General features: G+C 45.4%; 1 protein-coding gene across 12 annotated transcripts in view; it reads left to right on the forward strand.

Moving 5' to 3' along the window:
- Positions 1 to 19,327, forward strand: part of COLGALT2 (collagen beta(1-O)galactosyltransferase 2) — a 123,938-nt gene that overhangs the window by 95,079 nt on the left and 9,532 nt on the right. For 4 of the 12 annotated variants that reach the window (XM_074389961.1, XM_074389962.1, XM_074389960.1 and 1 more), the window contains 5 exons: positions 2,737 to 2,869; positions 3,953 to 4,080; positions 7,135 to 7,341; positions 9,182 to 10,721; positions 11,399 to 17,599. In XM_074389961.1, coding sequence (XP_074246062.1) covers positions 2,737 to 2,869; positions 3,953 to 4,080; positions 7,135 to 7,341; positions 9,182 to 9,458 — 745 coding nt within the window. In that variant the 3' untranslated portion in view covers positions 9,459 to 10,721; positions 11,399 to 17,599. Of the gene's footprint in view, positions 1 to 2,736; positions 2,870 to 3,952; positions 4,081 to 7,134; positions 7,342 to 9,181; positions 10,722 to 11,398; positions 17,600 to 19,327 lie in introns of those variants that run through there. The other 8 variants (XM_074389954.1, XM_074389956.1, XM_074389957.1 and 5 more) reach the window with 6 other exon arrangements.

Raw genomic sequence — 19,327 nt, forward strand, 5'->3', positions numbered from 1 at the left:
TAATCTATATTAATAAGTGATATTGGTGTGTAGTTTTCTTATGTTTTTGGTTTTATATCAAAATAATATTGGCTTCATAAAATCAGCTAGGATGTGTTTCTTCCTATTCTCTTTTTTGGAAGTTTGTGAAGGATCCATGTTAACAATTTTTAAACATTTGGCAGAATACCCTAGTGAAGCCATCTGGTTCTAGGCTTTTCTTTGTGGAAATTATTTTTATTACTAATTAAACTTATTTGCTTGTTATAGGTATATTTACACTTTCCATTTCTTCTTGAGTAAATTTTGGTAGTTTGTACCTTTCTATCAATTTGTCCATTTCATCTAGGTTATCTAATTTGTTGGCATACAATTGTTCATAGTATTTTCATATAATCTTTTTTACTTTCATAAGGTATGTAGGGGTGACCCCCCCTTTCATTCCTGACTTTAATAGTTTGAGTCTACTTTTTTAAAAAAATACATCAGCTTAGGCAAATAATTGTCAATTTTTTTGATCTTTTCAGAGGACTGACTTTTGGTTTTGTTGATTTTATCTATTATTTTTCTGTTCTCTAGTTTATTTATTTCTACTGTAGTCTTTATCATTTTCTTCCTCCTGCTTGCTTTGGGTTGAATTTTCTCTTTATCTAGTTTCTTAAGATGTATGGTAAAATTATTTATTTGAAATATTCTGTTTTCCTATAGGCATTTGCTGCTGTAACTGTATCTCCAAGTACTATGTTAGGTGTATTCCTCAAGTTTTGGTATGCTGTGTTTTCATTCATCTCAAAATATTTTCTAATTTTTCTTGTGATTTCTTCTTTGATTCATTGGTTAGGAGTGTATTGTTTAATTCCACATTTCTAAATTTCCCAAGTTTCCTTTTGTTACTGATACTTAATTTCATGCCACTGAGATTGGAGAACATACCTTGAGTGATTTCAATCCTTTTAAGTATACCAAGGCTTAATTTATGACCTATATGGTCTTTATGGTCTAAAAAAAATGGAATTTCTTAAAAAATGTTCCATGCACACTTGAAAGTTTGTATTTGGCTATTGTTGGATGGAGTGTTCTAGATGTCTACTAGGTCTGATTGTTTTAAGAAAGTATTCAAGTCTTCTGTTTCCTTGTTGTCCTCCTGCCTAGTTCTATTATTGCAAGTGACATATTGATGTCTTCCACTATTATTGTTGAGTTGTCTATTTCTCCTTTCAGTTCTTCCAGTTTCTGCCTCATGGTTTTGAAGCTCCATTAGGTGCATATGTATTTATATTGTTACGTCTTCCTGATGGATTGACTTTTTTATCATTAAAAAATGTCCTTCCTTGGCTCTAGCATGAATTTTGTCTAAGATATATTTTGTCTAATATTGGCATAGCACTGCCAGCTTTCTTGTCATTACTGATTACATAGTGTATCTTTTTCCATTCTTTTATTTTCAACCTATTTTTGTCTTTTAAAGGCTGCCTCTTGTAGATACTACATGGTTACATCATTTTTTAAAATTCATTATGCCAAATTCTACCTTGATTGCAGAGTTTTATTCATTTGCCTTCACTACCTTTTTTTCCAGATTCTTAAGGTCAGCCAGAGGTTAGAGAATAGGGACTTTTCAAGCTTTTCCTGGGTGCATGGACAGTCCTGAATATGCCTGGGGCCTTCTAGATTCTCAGGGATATTTTGGAGCTTTTCAAACTCTCTATGGACCTCTTATTCCTGCTCAAACAACTGTAATGTTAAACATTTGTTGCTCATGGGTTTTGACAAACGCACTGCAGATAGTGCTGTTCACAGAAAGTGAACTCTGAGTCAGGTCAAATCAAGACAAGGTCTGACAATGTAGCTCTTCAGGGAGCTACCAGACAGGTTGAATAGGGATTATTTTCTGGAGGCAGGTCTTTAGGGGAGTCTCAGTCCATTTTGCCCCCACCAGTGGCTGCTGGGTTGGTGGGTTTTGCAGCTATCGTAGTTGTAAGGCTACTGGTTTTCAAGGCTTTTGTAGGGTTAGAGAGAACAGGTTAAGATTAGAGCAGCTGTGAACTCCACAAAAACCACTATGTTAGCAGAGATTCAGCAGTGAGTCTTGATTAAACACTCCTTGAATTACTAAGCAATAGTTTAGCCAATTTCCAGAGGTCTAGAAAAGTTAATTTTGATGTTTTTTTTGCCAGTGTCCTTATTGCTTTTAGAGAGGAGCAGATTTTCAGAGGTCCTTACTTCACTATTCTGGAAATGCTTCCCTGTGTGTTTTGTTTTTCCATTGTTTTTATTTTAGGTGCAAAGGAGAGACACAGAAGCACGCAGTTCCTCTGCTCATTCTTCCTGTGCTCATCCCTTCTGATATTTAATACTCCTACAAGCCACTTTTCCTTCATTAGGAGCATACTTATTAAACGTTGTCAAAAAACTCATGATGCTGAGAACTATGTTGGGCACTATGAGGGATACATGAAAATATGATACCCTCTTGTCTTCACAGACCACATAATACTAGTGTGACACATTAACCGTGAGGAACTTGTAAGGAGTAAAGGGAAGCCTGAGAGGTCTTTGTCTGTGTGCACAGAGGCTCTGTTGGGGCGGTTGGGGGGGGGGGGTGGCGGTGGTCAGGAGCAGTGGGAGAGGGGTATTTGCAGAACTCTCTCTCTCTCTCTCTCTCTCTCTCTCTCTCTCTCTCTCTCTCTCTCTCTCTCGCGCATCTGTGGTGGGGACCTGTGACATTAATTTTCAGACACATTTTCTGTGATGCAGGGCACTCAACACAAGCCAGCTGAAGTCCCTGAATATTGAAATGCTCCCTGGCTACCGAGATCCCTATTCCTCCAGGCCTCTAACCAGGGGTGAAATTGGCTGCTTTCTCAGTCACTACTCAGTCTGGAAAGAGGTAAATAATGCTGTGTTCAGATTGCAGTTTTACGATGAGGCGAAAGGAAAGTAGGATGTCGTAGGTGAATTAGGGCTAGATGTAAAATGAGCCCATAACTGTTCTGGAAGTGTGCATGAGAGCTGCTCCTGCCTGTGTCTCCCTCTGACCCGAGACCAGCAACAGAGGGGCAAGGAGGAGTAGCTTTGGTGCCACATGGGATGATGACAGGAGATACCATGTCCTACGTGCCACACTTTCATTAATTCATTGTCATCATTAGCAGGAATGCCTTCTATGGTACCTATTATGACATCACTTATTAAGTGATTTTATACAACAAATCACACAGAAGTCATGTGAGGTGGGTTGGGAAGGACAGACCACTTTTACCCAAGAAGAAATTATTAAGTACCGTGTCTAGGGAAGAAGTGGCAGTGCCAGAACTTGAACCCCTGTCTTACAGATCGAGACATTTCTGGAGGGGGTATTTGTGTGTAGGGTTCCTGATAGTCAGTTTCCACAACAAAAGAGAAAGTTCCTGAAGAAAGTCCTCTTGAACACTTTCTCTTTTAATGATCCAGTCTATGCCTGCCTTTTTTTTTTCTTTAAGTGAAATGTAATAAATAGATATAAAAGTATATAGATCAAAAGATATAGCTCAGGGAAATTTCACAAGCGGACCAACACACCCATGTTAGTCAGCACACAGATCAAGAAGCAGGTAAGCAGCATCCCAGAAGTGCTCCCCACCATACTTCCTTCTAGTCACCAGTCCCCAAGGGTAGTCACCATCTTGACTTCTAAAGCTTTATCTTTGTTTGTACTTTCCTTTATATGAATGGAGTCCTACAATATAGGTACTCTCCCAACATGACCTTTCGGAGATTCACCTATAAAATTGCATTTAATTGTGGATCATACATCCTCAGTGCTGTGAATATGCCACAGTTTATTTATCTGTTCTACTGTTGACGGCCATTTGCTTAGATTCCACTTATGAACCTACCCTGCTAGACTTGTGACTTTTTAATACATTTTGATCTCATAAAAATTGGGTGTCGAACTTTTCATAGGTTATCTTCCTACTGATGACCTTTACAGGTTATTGACCGAGAACTAGAGAAGACTCTTGTAATTGAAGATGATGTGCGTTTTGAGCATCAGTTTAAAAAGAAGCTGATGAAGCTGATGGATGATATCGACCAGGCTCAGCTGGACTGGGAGCTGATGTGAGTGACAAGATGACCTTGTGAAAGGGCTCGGAGAGACACTCAGTCCTTTCCAAGGAGCAGAGAACCCCACCTTTGTAGCCAGTAGGAGATACAGCTTAAGCTTCCACTTACCTGGTTTTCTTTCCATAAATGTTTTCAGAAACAAAAGTGGGTAGAGGTTAGCCACTGGATTTTTGTATCCTTCTACTCTTCAGGGTGGGAAACTGTGGAAGATTCTCTGAGACCTGGAGTCTGCCTGCAGATCAGAGGCCTTCAGACAGAGCCAAGGTGTGGCACTGAGCCACTTACTTAGGACCACAGCAGAAATCCCACCCTCAAGCAATGTGGCCCATGGAGTGGGTGTGATGTGGGAGGAGAGGCCATTTATTCAAGTGCCAAAGTCCTGTGTCATATTTAGGCCTCAGATGCTGGGAGAGCAGATTGCCCCTGCAGCTTCCGAGAAGGTGAGGTTAGAGGGTCAGCCAGGCAGCTCCTCTGTTGGGAAACGAGGTTGCACAAACGTGGAGAACATGGACAACCAGATCTGAGGAAGAGTCTGAGGCTGACACAGGAAAACCAGGCTCACCAAGGGAGTGCTGGCTCTGAGCTGGCATTTAGTTAATGTTCTTTGTCTATCGCCTTGGGAATCTAGTGGTTTCGACTTTGTCCCCTCCGCTCCCCTCCCCCCTCCCCTTTCCTTCCTTTCCCTTCCTTTCGGTTTTTTTCTTCTTTCTCTCCCTCCCTCTTTCCTTTCTTTTTCTTCTTCCTCCTCTCCCTCCTCCTTCTTTCTCTCTCTGATTTTCTTTGTAAAACAAATGACACTTTCAGCTTCCCTCCAATGAAGCAGAAAGTTCCCAGGCATTGTGTTTGCTCCCAGCTGTGTGTCAAAGGCAATTCATCAGTTCAGAGCCTGCTTCTTTGGAGCAGCGGCGGCAGAGGAGCTGTCCCTGCTCCTCCCACCCCCGGGGAGAAGGGGGGGATTTAACTATGAGCCCAGGTGAAATACTTGTTTCCTAGAAAATGGGCCACTCTGAGCTCAAAAGAAACCTAGCAGTGGCTCAATTAATGTGTTACTGTTTAATAAGGAACCTACACTCTGTCAGATTTCAGTCATGTGGTCATGTGGTTAGACTTGGCATTCTGCACAGCCCCTTAGATCACTGCTTTTTCCTATATCCTCCAGAAGTCTCTGCACTTCAGCCTTTATGATGGATGGCTCCACAGCCTATGGTTAAGGCCTCTCACGCATGGAGCCTGGAAGCTACTTGATGCCCACGTGACTTGTGTAAAGGCAACTTTCACTTAAGTCTCATAATCACAGAAGACTGAGCCCAGGGAATGTACGGTTTAGAGCTGGCATACATTGCTCTTCACATGTAGTTTGGTGGGTGCATTTCTCAGGACAAAGCACCAACAGATCCAAGAAGGAAGGACAGTTGTCTTGATAAGGATACAGGAAAAAAATGTTTTCTAAATTTCACAGATGATTGATCAAGTCAAAATATTCCCTTAAAATCTATTATATAGTCTTAAAGAATGATAACAGTTTTAAATTGTACCTGTCGTTTTCTAAAACAAAGAAACAAATGTTACTTAAACCTAAAACATGAAAGGTAATAAGCTGTCCATGATTGCCACATTACATTTTTCCAGAAAATAGTAAAAGGAAGAATACAAGAAGTCATTGGAATCATCTAGGCACTGTTGTTCAATACATATATAATGCAAGCCACATATGTAATTTTCAATTTTCTAATAATCACATTAAAAAGGAAAAAATAAATTAAGTCAAATTAATTTAAATAATACATTTTACTTAACCAAACAGAATCATCATTTTGGTATGTAATTAATATTTAAAAGAATTAATGGCATAGTTTCCCTTCTCTTTTTTTTTTCATACCAAGTCTTCAAAATCTGGTATGTATTTTACACCTAGAACACATCTAAATCCAGAAGCTAAATTTACAGCTGTTAAACTATAGTCCTACCAAAACAACTTGTTTCGTGAAAATATATATATATTTCACATAGCTTCAACATTTAAAATTAAATTAATTAAAGTTAGAGCATTAACTCTTGACTTTATAGCCCCTATCACTCTAGTACCTCCCAAGTGCTCCATAAAAGTTTCCCTTCCAGTGGATGAGACACCAGAAAAGATCAGACTCTGTAATCTGAAGAGACAGTGGTTGGGGATGTATGTTTGCTGTCCTTAGAACTGACATTTGAACATAGACTTGTTCTATAAATTCTGGGATGCTTTGACAAGAGGGAATCCCTTGACTGTTGAAAGAGGTTGTTTTAGGGTAAAATAGAGGAAGTCCTGCTTTACCCAGCAGGCAAGAAGCAGGCAGCTCCCGTCAAGCCCATACCTGCAGGTTCCAGACAAAAGTGATGGAGCATGGGTCCATGGGTAGACTAGGGAAGAGCGGCCCAAGGGGCACCCCACATTGCTGAAGTTATTCACGGAGGACAGAAGGTGCCTGGGGGCCTTTCTTGGAGCAGCGTGTCAGGAGGAAGCCTGGTCACAGCTGGCGAGTGTGAGGCAGGAGAATGTCTGTCAGGAGCTGTCATTCATATTCCCCAGGAGAAACCCCTTCGGCCGCTCCGGGGTTCTGCAGACTGACACTTTCCCCCAGCTTTTTCAGCCCTGTGCAGAAGGCACCCGAGGCTGCTAACTCTGGGGACCTGAAGACAGCAGGTTCAGGATTCTCCCATCTGGCCTTTTTTGTGCCTTTCCAACCTCTGTAAACAACAGGAAACCCCATCCCATCTTTGATAAATGAGCTGAAAGATCTTTTAATCTCACTACGTCTTACTTTCTGGCTTGAAAACAGTCCACTAGACAGGTATAGTGGGGGTGCTGGTAAATGAAGCCAGAAAAATGGCCCCAGTGATGGCAGATGGCAGTCATGACTGGTGACAGGATCCACTTGGGGACGTGAAACGTCATTTAATGACAGACAGTCCAGGATTGCAAAAGTATCTATGTAAACCAAAGCTGTGCTCCATCCTTATCCCAGCCTAATATTCAAGGTGGAATTTTTCTCCCCTGCTGTTTCCATGTAGTTATATTGGTAGGAAGAGGATGCAAGTCAAGGAGCCAGAGAAAGCAGTGCCCAGTGTGGAAAACCTGGTCGAAGCCGACTATTCCTACTGGACCCTGGGCTACGTCATCTCTCTGGAAGGGGCACAGAAGCTGGTTGGAGCCAATCCTTTTGGGAAGATGCTGCCAGTGGATGAGTTTCTGCCAATCATGTACAACAAGCATCCTGTGTGAGTCTCCCCGAACTGCCTGCCCTCTCTTGGGCACAGCCTCTTCATGAATTATGCTCTCCGATTCTGGTAGTTCTTGATATTTTCTAAAGTGTACTGCCTTCCTAAATGATCTTCTCATTATTAATATTAAGAGAGCCTGACTCAGGTGATTATCCCTTTGTATAGATGGGAAGGTGAGGCAGAGATAGTGGGTGTCCTGCCCAGGGATTCTTGTAATACCCAGTTTGTAGTTGAACTGAATGTAATGTGCTTGGTCCCCTTGTCTTTGCTCTTCTTACTTCCATAACCTGATGCTCCTCAAGGTGAAGGACGTCTTCCTAAGCACCTCAAAATTTCCAGTTCCTCTGGCTCAGGTCATTGTGTGTACTGTTGGCTAGGCAGAGGTACCCATCTTTGCAGAGCTCACAATCCGTTCAGGAATTGAGACTCATGAACAAATCATCACAATATATTGTGATTCCTGGGATCATAAGGGTGTGTAAGAGGGTCAGGGCATGTGGACGTGATACCTGAGCATGATGTCAATGGAAGAAGGCACTGTGATGCTCAGGGCTCCCATAGCCCAGGAGCTTCCCCTGACGTAGCTCTTAGCAAAAGGTGTAGCAATGATTGGTTTACCGGTCAGTCTCCCCAATAAACTACAAACCCTTTGGGGCAGGAACAGTCTTACGCCTCTGTGTCCTTAGAGCCTAGTCCAAATGCTACACATAACAGCAGCTACACATAACAGCAGCTCCTGAATCATCAATGAATGACTCCTAAATTCATTAATGGAGCAGCGCAGGCTCTGACCTTGGCCCCTTCTCTCAGTTGCTGGATGATCTTTTCAGCAGATTGTCTTCATTTTAGCTGTTGAGATTTCCTGTGCTGCCTCCAGTTCATTTTATCTTTTGTCCTCAGTAAAAGTGGAGCTCTTTGTTCTCTTGTATATAACATGTCAGAGTCTCTGTGTCCTGGCAGAAACATGGATGTCAAACCCCTATCCCCTAAAAAAAAAAAAAAAAGAAATTACTAAATTCAGATGTCTCTTCATACTCTTCACAGGAGTATGAGGGGGAGGGAGGCTCCTTTACACCTGCTGGAGCCTCAGTGGGGAGCAGGGAGCTAGGGCACAAAGCCAAGCATGCGTGCGTCCAGGCCTCCACACGGCACAGCCTATTGCCTCTGTCTGGTTCTCGGGTGTCCTATTTATTAATTCAAGAGCAGGGCATTTTTTTAAAGTGATCATGTTTATGTATCATTATGGTCTAACAGGGCTTACTTTTTAACTTGTGGAGTCAGACCTCAAATTCATCCCTTTTTTTTTTTTTGAGATGGAGTCTTGCCCTGTCACCCAGGCTGGAGGGCAGTGTCATGGTCTTGGCTCACAGCATCCTCCTCCACCTGGGTTCAAGCGATTCCCCTGCCTTAGCCTCCTGAGCAGCTGGGACTACAGGCAAGTGCCGCCACGCCCGGCCAATCAATTTTGTATTTTAGTAGAGATGCGGTTTCACCATGTTGGCCAGGATAGTCTTGATCTCCTCATCTCGTGATCCACCCTCCTCGGCCTCATCAAAGTGCTGGGATTACAGACGTGAGCCACCGTGTCCAGCCTCGAAATTCATCTTTTAAACTAGTCTATCTAGATACCTCAGAAATATCCTGACCTTTCTGCTTGGTAGCTTGTCTTTGGAAAGCTTTTAAAGAAATCTTTGTGTTTGTACGCTAAGGCTTTTCACCAGTGACACTTTAAATAATGAAACGAACTCATGACAACGGAAGAGGTAACCTCCCCTCCTTGTCCCTGTTCCATGAGTCTTTCCGCCCCCTCATGTGTCCGGCACCTTCTGGTTTTCAGAGCCGAATACAAGGAGCATTATGAATCCAGGGACCTGAAAGCCTTCTCTGCAGAACCCTTGCTCATCTACCCGACACACTACACAGGCCAGCCGGGGTACTTGAGTGACACGGAGACCTCCACCATCTGGGACAACGAGACGGTGGCCACCGACTGGGATAGGACACATGCCTGGAAGTCCCGGAAGCAAAGTCGCATCTACAGCAATGCCAAGAACACGGAGGCCCTGCCACCGCCAACCTCCCTGGACACTGCGCCTTCGAGGGACGAGCTGTGAGGTCTCCCTGGGAGTGTGACCCACATCGGTGCACATCCTTCGGTTTTTCTAAAGGGCTATTCATGTGTTTGTTCCAATTTTCTGTTTTTTGTTTTTAGTGGTCACAGTCATCTAACGAAAGTGATCTAATGTGATAGATTGAAATTAATATATTTTTGACAGTGGAGGGAAATAAGGAAATTCAACCCAGATTTCCCAAGATGGCTAACAGACAGGCTTTCTAGAAACCGTTAAGATAAACTGTAATCCAGACACCAAATTCCTCAGTTCACTACCCATGTGACGTTGATTCCCACATGAAGGTTGAACAATGTGGCTCGGAGTCTTATCCAAGAGACTGATCACCAAGCTGTCCCATCAGCAAATGGGTGGGTAGTCAAGGCAGCCAGGCCAGCTAGACCACACTTAACTGGTCTGCTTGGTCCATTTTATGTGACAGATGTGACCTTGAAAACTCCAAGCCAACTGGACAACCTTTATTGGTCTAGTTTGTCCATTTTATGTGACATTGAAAACTTTTATATGCAGTGATTGGGAGATGGGAATCAATCACTTCAAGTCATATTAATTTGGCTTTTTATTTAAAGAATTCTATAATGAACCTTATTGCAAAGTAGATTTTTTATAAATAGTCCTTGTATGCAATAGGGATGGGTATTTGGGTCTGGTTGAGACTTGGCCTGTGACCATCATGGTGGCTGAAGCTCTCATATAGAGGTGACCAGTTTGCCATGTGGATATAAATCAGTAGATAATTGACAGTTTGTGTAGGTATTTGAGGGAAAAACTCAATGTTTGGCTTTTTAAAAATTATGGCCACTGAGTCACGATGCTGTATTTATAAAGACAAATGTAATATATAAAGGGCAAGGGCTGGCTGTGCCTCCTGCCCCATTCTGGGTTTGCGTGCTGCTGCAGGGCCTCACGCTCTCCTCTCCACCCCTAGCCTGGGAACGCACGCAGGTGTGAGTTTTATGAGTCACTGCTAAGAGACAGAGCACATTTTCAGGCCAGCAACTATCCTTGCCTGGCTTTTTCATTATATTTTGAATTATTTATTTTGCAGAATATGGGGAAGACATTGTCTTTAGAATGAGGCAGAGAAACAGATGTTGCAGACTTCCACCGAGCCCGGGGGAGCAGTGGGTGTGGACATACTGGTTCAGCAATCTGATTCTCCTGACTTTCCCAGCCAGGCTCCTGCAGGGAGGCCTGTGGATGGGGGATCTGAACTGTTTTGAAACAAATGATTCTCTATGTGAGGTAAGAAACCTGGTTGGAAACAAAGGGCTGGTCAACTGATTGAGGCCAGCAACCAGGGAAGCTCTTGGAATCAGAATCCCGGGCAGACACCCTTTCTTAGAAAATATCCCCAAAGAGTCCTTTCTGCTTTCTTCACACATTGATTTTATGTAAAATGCAGAGTTGGACTACATAATTTCTTCCCACTCCACAATCTGTCGTCCTAGTATAGATCATGGCGGTTTTCCTCAAGTGTACATTCTCACGCCCTCAATCTGTAAATTTCTGTCTCCAGAAAAACCCTCCCAGGCATCCCATACAAGCACCCTTCCTCCTCAGTGCCCACGCACCATGCAGGCACACGGCGGGGCTGTGCGCACTCCAGAGCTTGAGCTTCACACTTAAGACTCAGGGGGAGGGCCCTTCAGAGCAGAGCCCATGGTAGGTGGTGCTGCCTATGCAAGCTTAGTGTACAAACGTAAGATAAACTTTCAGCCAGATACCTAATTCTTCAGTTCACTGCCTATGTGATACTGATTCTCACATTAAGGTTAAACAGCATGGCTCAGAGTCTAAAGAAAATGATCACCAAGCTTTCCCATCAGCAAATAGGTAGTTCAGGCAGCCCGGCAGCCTCACCTTCCCAGGTGAGGGGCGGATCCCCGGTTTAGGACAATAGGCAGCTTGCCTTCCACCAGACGCCAGCCCTGGCCTGCCTTCCTGACTCACTGTGGATACCATTCTCCACTGACCAGCAAGCCGGGACACCGAGGAAAGGGATCTCGCCCTACTCCAATTGTACCGCGGAGACTTAGCTGTCAAGAGCATCTGGGGAGTGAGTGATTCCTAAGATTTCCTTGGGTATCTGGTTTTTGTTTGCATATGTGAGTGTGTGCATGTGTGCATGGCTTTAATGATTTTTTTTTTAACAAAGCGGGAGGTTGCTGAGGTGCTGAGGGTGAAGGAAGTTTGGGTTGATTTTTGTGTTGTTTTGTTTAATAGAGAATTTTTTCTCCTGTTTCTCTGTCAGCTGGTCTGACAGATTTAAGAACTCTCATTCTTAAAAGACATTGGACTTAAATTCTAGCATTTTAGACTAGGACTGTTGTACTGTGAAGAAAGTTCTGGCTCTGTTTGCCTGGCTTGTTTCTCCCTGCTCAGCCTGCAGATCCCGAGCAGCGTTTTTTCCTGGTGAACGTTGTGAGCTGCAGATGTGACTTTGTTTTTAAGTCATCTCTTCAGCAATCCAGAGGTTCCCTGACCTCATTAACTGTCCTAAGCCAAGACATTTGACCTTCGCAGTGTCACGTGAGGTCGTCAGTGTAGAGGCCTTTGCATCTGGCCCTGTCACCCGCTCTCTGCCTCTGGAGGCTAAACCCTGTCTGAACTCCTCTTGGGATCTAACGTGGGATCTTCTGGGCAGACAACCGTGACATCAGCAGTGCTGGTGCTGCTGTGTGTGGACTGAACACCTGCACTTTGCAGGGGACACACTGCGTGGGCCCCAGTTGGGGTTCACTCAGACCTGCTGCAGGAGCTCTGGAGAACAAGAAAGAGCTGACACCCCGCACCCTGCATCATCTGTCTTGCTGTGCCGTTTCAGGGTGGGGAAGTGATCAACTATTTGCCTTCTGGAGCTCTTTGTGAAAAATTAAAAAAAAAACTTAGCTCAAAGATATGATTGTCCATTGCTTCCACAGTCACTGATCAATGGCCAGCACCACAGAGAGTCCCAGGTCTGCCCTTGACCAAGGATGCCAGGGTCGGGCAGAACCATCACTGCCGTGTGATCCCCGTGGCAAACGAGGGGAGGGTGGTTGCTGCCCTTCCTGTGCGGTCAGGGTTGTTTTAGACCGATGGGTACTGGTGTGTACGCTGAAAAGGATTCTAGGGTGTAGGAAGGTGGAGGAGAGGCCCCCAGTGGGAAGAAGGTGTCCAGCTTGCATTTTGTGCCACAGGTCAGCCTATCCATTCGTCAAAAGATACTGTGATACTGTGATACTGGTCCAAGGTCGAAGGGCTTTTTCCTGGGGAAAACAAGAGCAGCAACAAAAAGAGAATCCTCGTTGGTCTCAGTGACCACTTGAATTTTTAGATCAAGCTTCTTCTTATCTCAAAAATCGTGCTGTGAACACGGCCTTGCTGCAGACTGTGTGCTGGGCACCGAGACGCTCAGAGGAGCAGGTGAGGTCTCTAGTGCTGTGTGGGCCCACAGTCCAAAGGGGAGCAACGTGAGCAGGCAGCTGCCAGACAGGATGCCTTTATCTCAGAGATGAACAAAATGGGCAGAGGAGGACTGTTGGGGCAGCTTTGATGGGAAGGTGGCATTTGGGTTGGTGTTTGGAGGGTGAATGGGAGTTCAGAAGAGGGAGCCGGGTTGGGCACGGTGGGTGGAGAAGCGTCTAGCTAGGCGTTGCCAGGCAGGACTACGAAAGGACCTAAGTGGGATTCATGGGAACTCAGTAGGGCGGAAGAGTTAGGCATGTGTTGAGGTTGATGACAGCAAACTAGATGGAGCTGCTGTCACGCTGGCATTCCAGCTGGCTGCTGTGGGCTGCCCCATCACAAACACAGAGCCCAGCATTTCCGGGAGAATTCTAGGTTTGGTTACCTTCTTGACAGATAATACAGAGGCTTCCAGTAAAATGCTGATGTCCAAAACAAGAAATGTTCCCACTCAGCTACAAACGTGGGAATCTTAGGGCTTTTCCCTTACGGCTAGAGGAAATCCCTCCCGCTAGTAACTATAAAATGAAGAAATGTCTTCCCAGGAGGCTTCCTATAACATGCTCTTGAGACATTCTAGCCAACTAAACAGAGGAAAGAAAGGATCCAGAAGTGAGCTCCCTGACAGAAGTTCATTCACTAAGGAGTTAAATAATCACAAAGTCAAGTTAAAATGAAGCTGGCTGTATGAGAAGAAAATAGCATGTAATGGGTGACACGTTCCGAAAACTACGAGCAGACAGCTTTGGAAAAATTGTCACATCCACGTGATGTTTTGTGTGATGTTTATTATTTCAGAGGAACCTGCTGTCCCTCAGTTAAATGTGGCTCAGGGAGGAGGGCCAGCAGGAGAGGAGGAGCCTGTGAGGGGCCTCCCTGTGAGTCCGCACCGCTAAGCCAGTGCAGGGAGCTGAGACAAGCACCGAAGTCTGTTTTTGTGCCTGCTTGGAGAAGAGAGAAGTAATAATGGTAGATTTTAGTACGTTACATTACCGAAGATTCCATGAAAAACGGTGCTCCCTCTTGTCCCAGGAACAGCCTGAGGAGTTTGTCAGACACTGAATGGGGTTCCAAGGTAAGTGGTGGAATGGCTCCATCAAACTTCGCTGTTGGGAAGAAGCGTGGCTGGCTTTCTGCTCTGTGATACTGAAATGCCCTAGTTTTTGCTTTCACACATAGATGTGCTAATACTTGGGCGATCTTGGCTCAGTGGCCCCTGTGACACCAGCTGTGTTGCTTCCAATCCAAAGCCATCCATCCTCCCATCTGTCCTCGAAAAGTTTGGAAGGAATGAAGAAGCACCTCTGAGGATTGCCTTCTCTATTTTTAATCTGAGGAGTTTGTTTTTATGCCCCTCCCTGTTGTTCCCAAGCCTAGCTTCCTCTGGAACAGCTGCTTTAATAACCTTGCCATGCCTGAGCAATCCTAGGGCCCCATCGACCTGGCGAGGCTTTGCTGGGTGAGGGGGAGCTTCCCGTTCTAGGGGTGGCTGGGTGGATGTCTGGGCTCTTGCTTGTGGAGGAATCTGATTTTGAAGGTGGAGTGGGCAGCTCTTTCTCTGTTGTTAGATGCTTAGAAAATAATCAGCAAGTTTCCTCTCCCAAAAGGAAATGAGAAGTTTGGGACAGACTCCCAGACAGGAGTTGAGTTGTCCAGGTGTTTAGATGGTGTGGCCTGAAGGGTTTTAACTGCTTTTAAAAATTACTAGCATCAATGGTGAAGACTTGAAGGGGATGATATCATTGCTCAGGCGTAGCACAGGGAAGGAAACTGTGAGCAGAGCTGACTGCAAGGGACAGAGGGATGCAAGCCTGTTGGGGATCTAAAGGGAGAGGACAGAGGCCGCTTCCAGAGCACCACACACAGCAGAGTCCTGGAGAGCGGTGCAAGAGCGTGGAGAAGAGACTGATGCAAGCCCATCGCTGCAGACGGGGATGCCAGTGCACAGGCCAAGGAAGAGGACAGGGAGCCGGTGGGGAAAAGTGTGGAGGAGGGAGGCTTGAAATGGAAATGGTGACAGCCTGGGCCTTAGAATAACCATTTTGTCCTTATAAGTCTGCAAGTATGGGAGAGGCTGAGGTGTTGAGTTGAACAGCTTGCAAAGGAACAAGTGAAATGTCCAGTGCCCCCGGTGCTTGGGGGAACAGCAGTAACCCACAGTCAAGCATCTCCGTTGTCCCTGGACAGGGCCTCTGGAACCAGAGCTGAGAACCCCTTCCTGTAGGAAGACACAGGGACTGTGGACAGGCACAGACAGGAGGACCACGGAGCAGGCGCAGAGCTTCTGGTGAGAGAAATCAAGAAAGCAGGAACCCTGATGGGAATTGCTGCCAGCTCTGCGTGGTGGCCAATCTCAGGCCCCGAGAGGGACACGCCGGCCCAGGGGTGCTTGTGCACCAGCCTCTCCCGTCACAGCCCATCCAGCATGAGTCCATGCTACACAGCCTGAGGGCCAGCCAGGAGGGCTGCGCTGGGCCCACAACCCTCTGTGAGCCGCTGAGGACTGCGGCCATGGAACAAGCTGCAGGAGCCCTGGATGCCCTCCAACTCCATAAGCCAGTCTCTCCCTGGAGCTGCGGCAGGCTCAGCTTTTCCCCGGGTGCTGTTCCGCACGTGGAAGCCCCACCTCAAAGAGTCTCACATCTGGACCATTTGGCTCATCCAGGGAGGAGGCTGGAGGGCTTCTTTGAAGACGTGACTTAGGCTAGAAGCTTCCCAGGAATAACAGCAGTTAACTCTCGTATCATGCACCAAAATGAAACGTGCTTTCCTTACACGTGCTGTGTAGTTGAATATAGCATGAATCTCAAGAATTAGGAACTATTAATCACTATCTTTCAGCTAAGGCAAAGAGCTAAGGAAAGCAAGTTGCCCAAGGTGCTAAGTGGCCTGGGAATCACACCAAGGCTGTCAGAGCCCCAAAAACTGCACCCAATTCCAAGCTGCTGGGGGATAATCTGGCTCGTTTCTTGTTTTCTCAGTAACATTTAATGTTTTAATCTCTCACTCTTGCGCACGCGCACGCGCGCGCGCACACACACACACACACACACACACACACCCCAGCCTGATACGTAAAACTGGTACCTCTAACCCATGTCTGTCTCCCCTGTGAAACCTCATAAACTGATTATTCAGCTGGTCATACTGCAAACTCTCATACAGCATTGCTGGAGGCTTGGCTGTTAGATACTGTATAAACGAGGATCAGAAATAGACATCAAGGAGCAAGCAACAACAGTCTCATTTAGAATGCTTCTCCCATTTCAAAACTCATGCCTTTTTATATGGCAGGAACCATTCAGAAACAGCTTAAATCATTCAGTCTGTTTTTTAAAGTTGCGGTACTGGTAACGCCTTTCATTCTTGTGTCAGAAATTGGAACTGTAGCACAAAATGATGCTTTGGTATGAAACAATGGTAGGAATAAAAAAGACTTGTGAGAAGCCTGTGTTAAAGCACTTGGATACTGATAGCTGGCTTACAGGGAGGCTGGTCTGGGAGGTCTTAAAACTGGCTCTCCTCAATGCCACGCAAGCCCCAGTCCCACCTGCTTCTCCTTTGTTAACTCCTGTCAGTTGGTGCCTTTCCTAGGAGTTTCTCTTGCTGGAGAACATCTGAATCTACAGATCAGAAATGGATTCCAGTCCAGCTGGGTGCTAACTCACATAATCATCTTTATGGCCCAGTTTCCTCATTGATGGGATGGAAATGGTGCTCAGGATAACAGGTAGCAGTGCTCTGACCCACAGCAGAATGTTCCTCAGACACTTACCAGGTGCCCAGCTGAGGGAGGCAGTTTGTGTGAATTCACGTGACGGGAAGGCTGGGATGGAGCCCGCATATCTCAGGGATTCTCTCCAGCTCCGGGAGGCTGTGGGGTGTCTGTCAGGAGAGCCTCCTCCATTCCGTGCCCGGCCCACTGTATAGGTTCAGAGTGGGGCTGATGATCCGGAGCTCTGTCCCTAAACTAGGGCAACTTAACTGGTCTGCGCCTCAGCCCCGTATCTGTAATAACAGGCCACTGACTACATGACTTGTAAGTTGCCTGCAACACATAGGAAAACATTACAAACACGGGACTACTTGAAATGTTAAATAAGAAATTGCTTCCACGAAAGGTTTCTGGGTAGAGGAGTTGAGAAACCACACCCAATAATGGTTACCGAATTCTGAGTATAAAATAATTAATTTGCCTGGCTTCTACTTGATCTGGTGGTTTCTGTGCAAATTCTTTACATTTCCGAGGTTTCTTTTTTTGACCTGACATACATCTGTAAAGTAGCTACTAGTTTCATCCAAGTAGGAACCACATCAGAAGAACATATATTGTTGGTGAGTGGCTGTATATTAAAAATTAAAAATAAATTAGATTGGCTGGGTGCGGTAGCTCACACCTGTAATCCCAGCACGTTGGGAGGCCAAGGCAGGTGGATCACTTTGAGCTCAGGAGTTCAAGACCAGGCTGGGCATCATGGCAAGACCACATCTCTTAAAACAAATTAGCCAGCTGTTGGCGGCTTGTGTATGTAGTCCCAGCTACTCATGAGGCTGAGGCTGGAGAACGGCTTGAGCCCAGGAAGTAGAGGCTGCAGTGAGCTGAGGTCGTGCTACTGCAGCCTGAGTGAGACCCTGTCTCAAAAAATAAAATAAAAAAATAAGATCAAGGCTAATTCCAGACAAAATTGAACTGTTCTTTCTAGTATTTTCTCCTTTCAGCATCTCTCTTCAACTCTTCCCTTGCTCTGTGCAGCCCCATCTCAAGTCCTCACTGCCGTCTCTTCCAAACACTTTCTGATGACTGTGAACGATTAACAGACCCATGCACCCTAGCAAGAAGGCACGACCCCTCGGTGGTAGAGGCAGTCGTGTGCATCAACTCCTCCGGGTTCCTCCTGCATCTCCCTGCTCCCCTGCACTCTCACTGGAGCCGGGGACTGGCCAATGGGCTATGAATGGAAGCGACACGTGTCGCTTTGGTCTAAGGCAGCTGGGAACAGTTGCAAGTTCTCCTTGCTCTCTTTACCATCACTGTGACTAGAAGAGAAAAACTGAGATGGCAAAGTTGCAAGATGGAAGCTCCCTGGATCTACTAAGCAGTTTCCTGACTTGCATTACACTGTCACATGAAAGAAAAATAAAAGTCAGTCTTAAGCTGTTGAGATTTCCTGCTCTGTTACTTCAGTCCAGCCTAGCCTAGCTCAGTACATCCCTTCCAAAGGTATTTAATTTTAGGAGAGCATCTAGGGGGAAAAAGCAATGCAAAACACAACGGAAATAACTTCTAGTGGAAATGTAGGCATCTACAGAAAAAGAGGTTCTCAATCCCACTGAAATCGGAACACATAAAGCAATATTGCATGCCTCCTAATGGTCCTGTGCTGCAAGAAGAACTTACAAATGCTCCAGAGAAGACAGGTTTAAGACAATATTCCTTCAGGCAAAATGTCCCCAGGCCCAGTTCCTAGAAAAAGGCCAAACAAGGGAAACAGGTTTTTAGAATGATCTTGAAAAAACAAGTAACAAAGACAAAATTCCCTTTTTTCCGGCCCCTCCCCATATTACCAGTTTCCTATTTTTAAAACATCTACTTGGCTTTCTCTAAAAATTCCAGAAGGGCACAGAACACTCGATAATTTGGATCCCTTTAGGAATCCTTTGGAAAATAATTCTGGAAACTTTTTAATAGCATGATAAATGACAATATTGTGCATCTGTTCAGTGAAGCTGGCCTCAGACCTAATGCCTTTGGGGAAACTACACGGATTAATTTAAAAGGATTTCAAATGCAATTCTTTGGGAATGCCTTTCCTTCCTCCACAGAGGCCCCCTGGCTTCCAGGGCACCATGGGAGGGTTCAAGAATTATCGAAGTGGTATCCATCACAAAATGGGGGGAAAGGCCCTCAGAAAAGCGACACAATGCTAACTTGGACCCTCACTCTAAGTTGGAGTTTATTAAGTGTCCCCATGACAGGCGCGGTGACTCATGCCTGTAATCCCAGCACTTTGGGAGGTCAAGGTGGGTGGATCATGAGGTCAGGAAATCGAGACCAGCATGGCCAACAAATGGGTGAAACCCCATCTCTACTAAAAATACAAAAATTAGCTGGGTGTGGTGGCATGCACCTGTAATCCCAGCTACTTGAGAGACTGAGGCAGGAGAATTGCTTGAACCCGGGGGTTGGAGGTTACAGTGAGCCGAGATTGCGCCACTGCACTCCAGCCTGGGTGACAGAGCGAGACTCCGTCAGTAAGAACAGCAGTCTAGGAAAAGCATCATTTCCGGCTGCAGTTTCCTAAGGACACCATTCTTTCCTCCAAAGGCTCTTGACACTTGCCAGTTGGGAGGTCCCTCTGAACTCTGCCATTGGCTTTCCCTGTGCTTCTCCAACCCATCCA

The sequence above is a fragment of the Saimiri boliviensis genome, chromosome 19 (assembly GCF_048565385.1).
Source record: "Saimiri boliviensis isolate mSaiBol1 chromosome 19, mSaiBol1.pri, whole genome shotgun sequence".
Lineage (NCBI taxonomy): Eukaryota > Metazoa > Chordata > Mammalia > Primates > Cebidae > Saimiri > Saimiri boliviensis.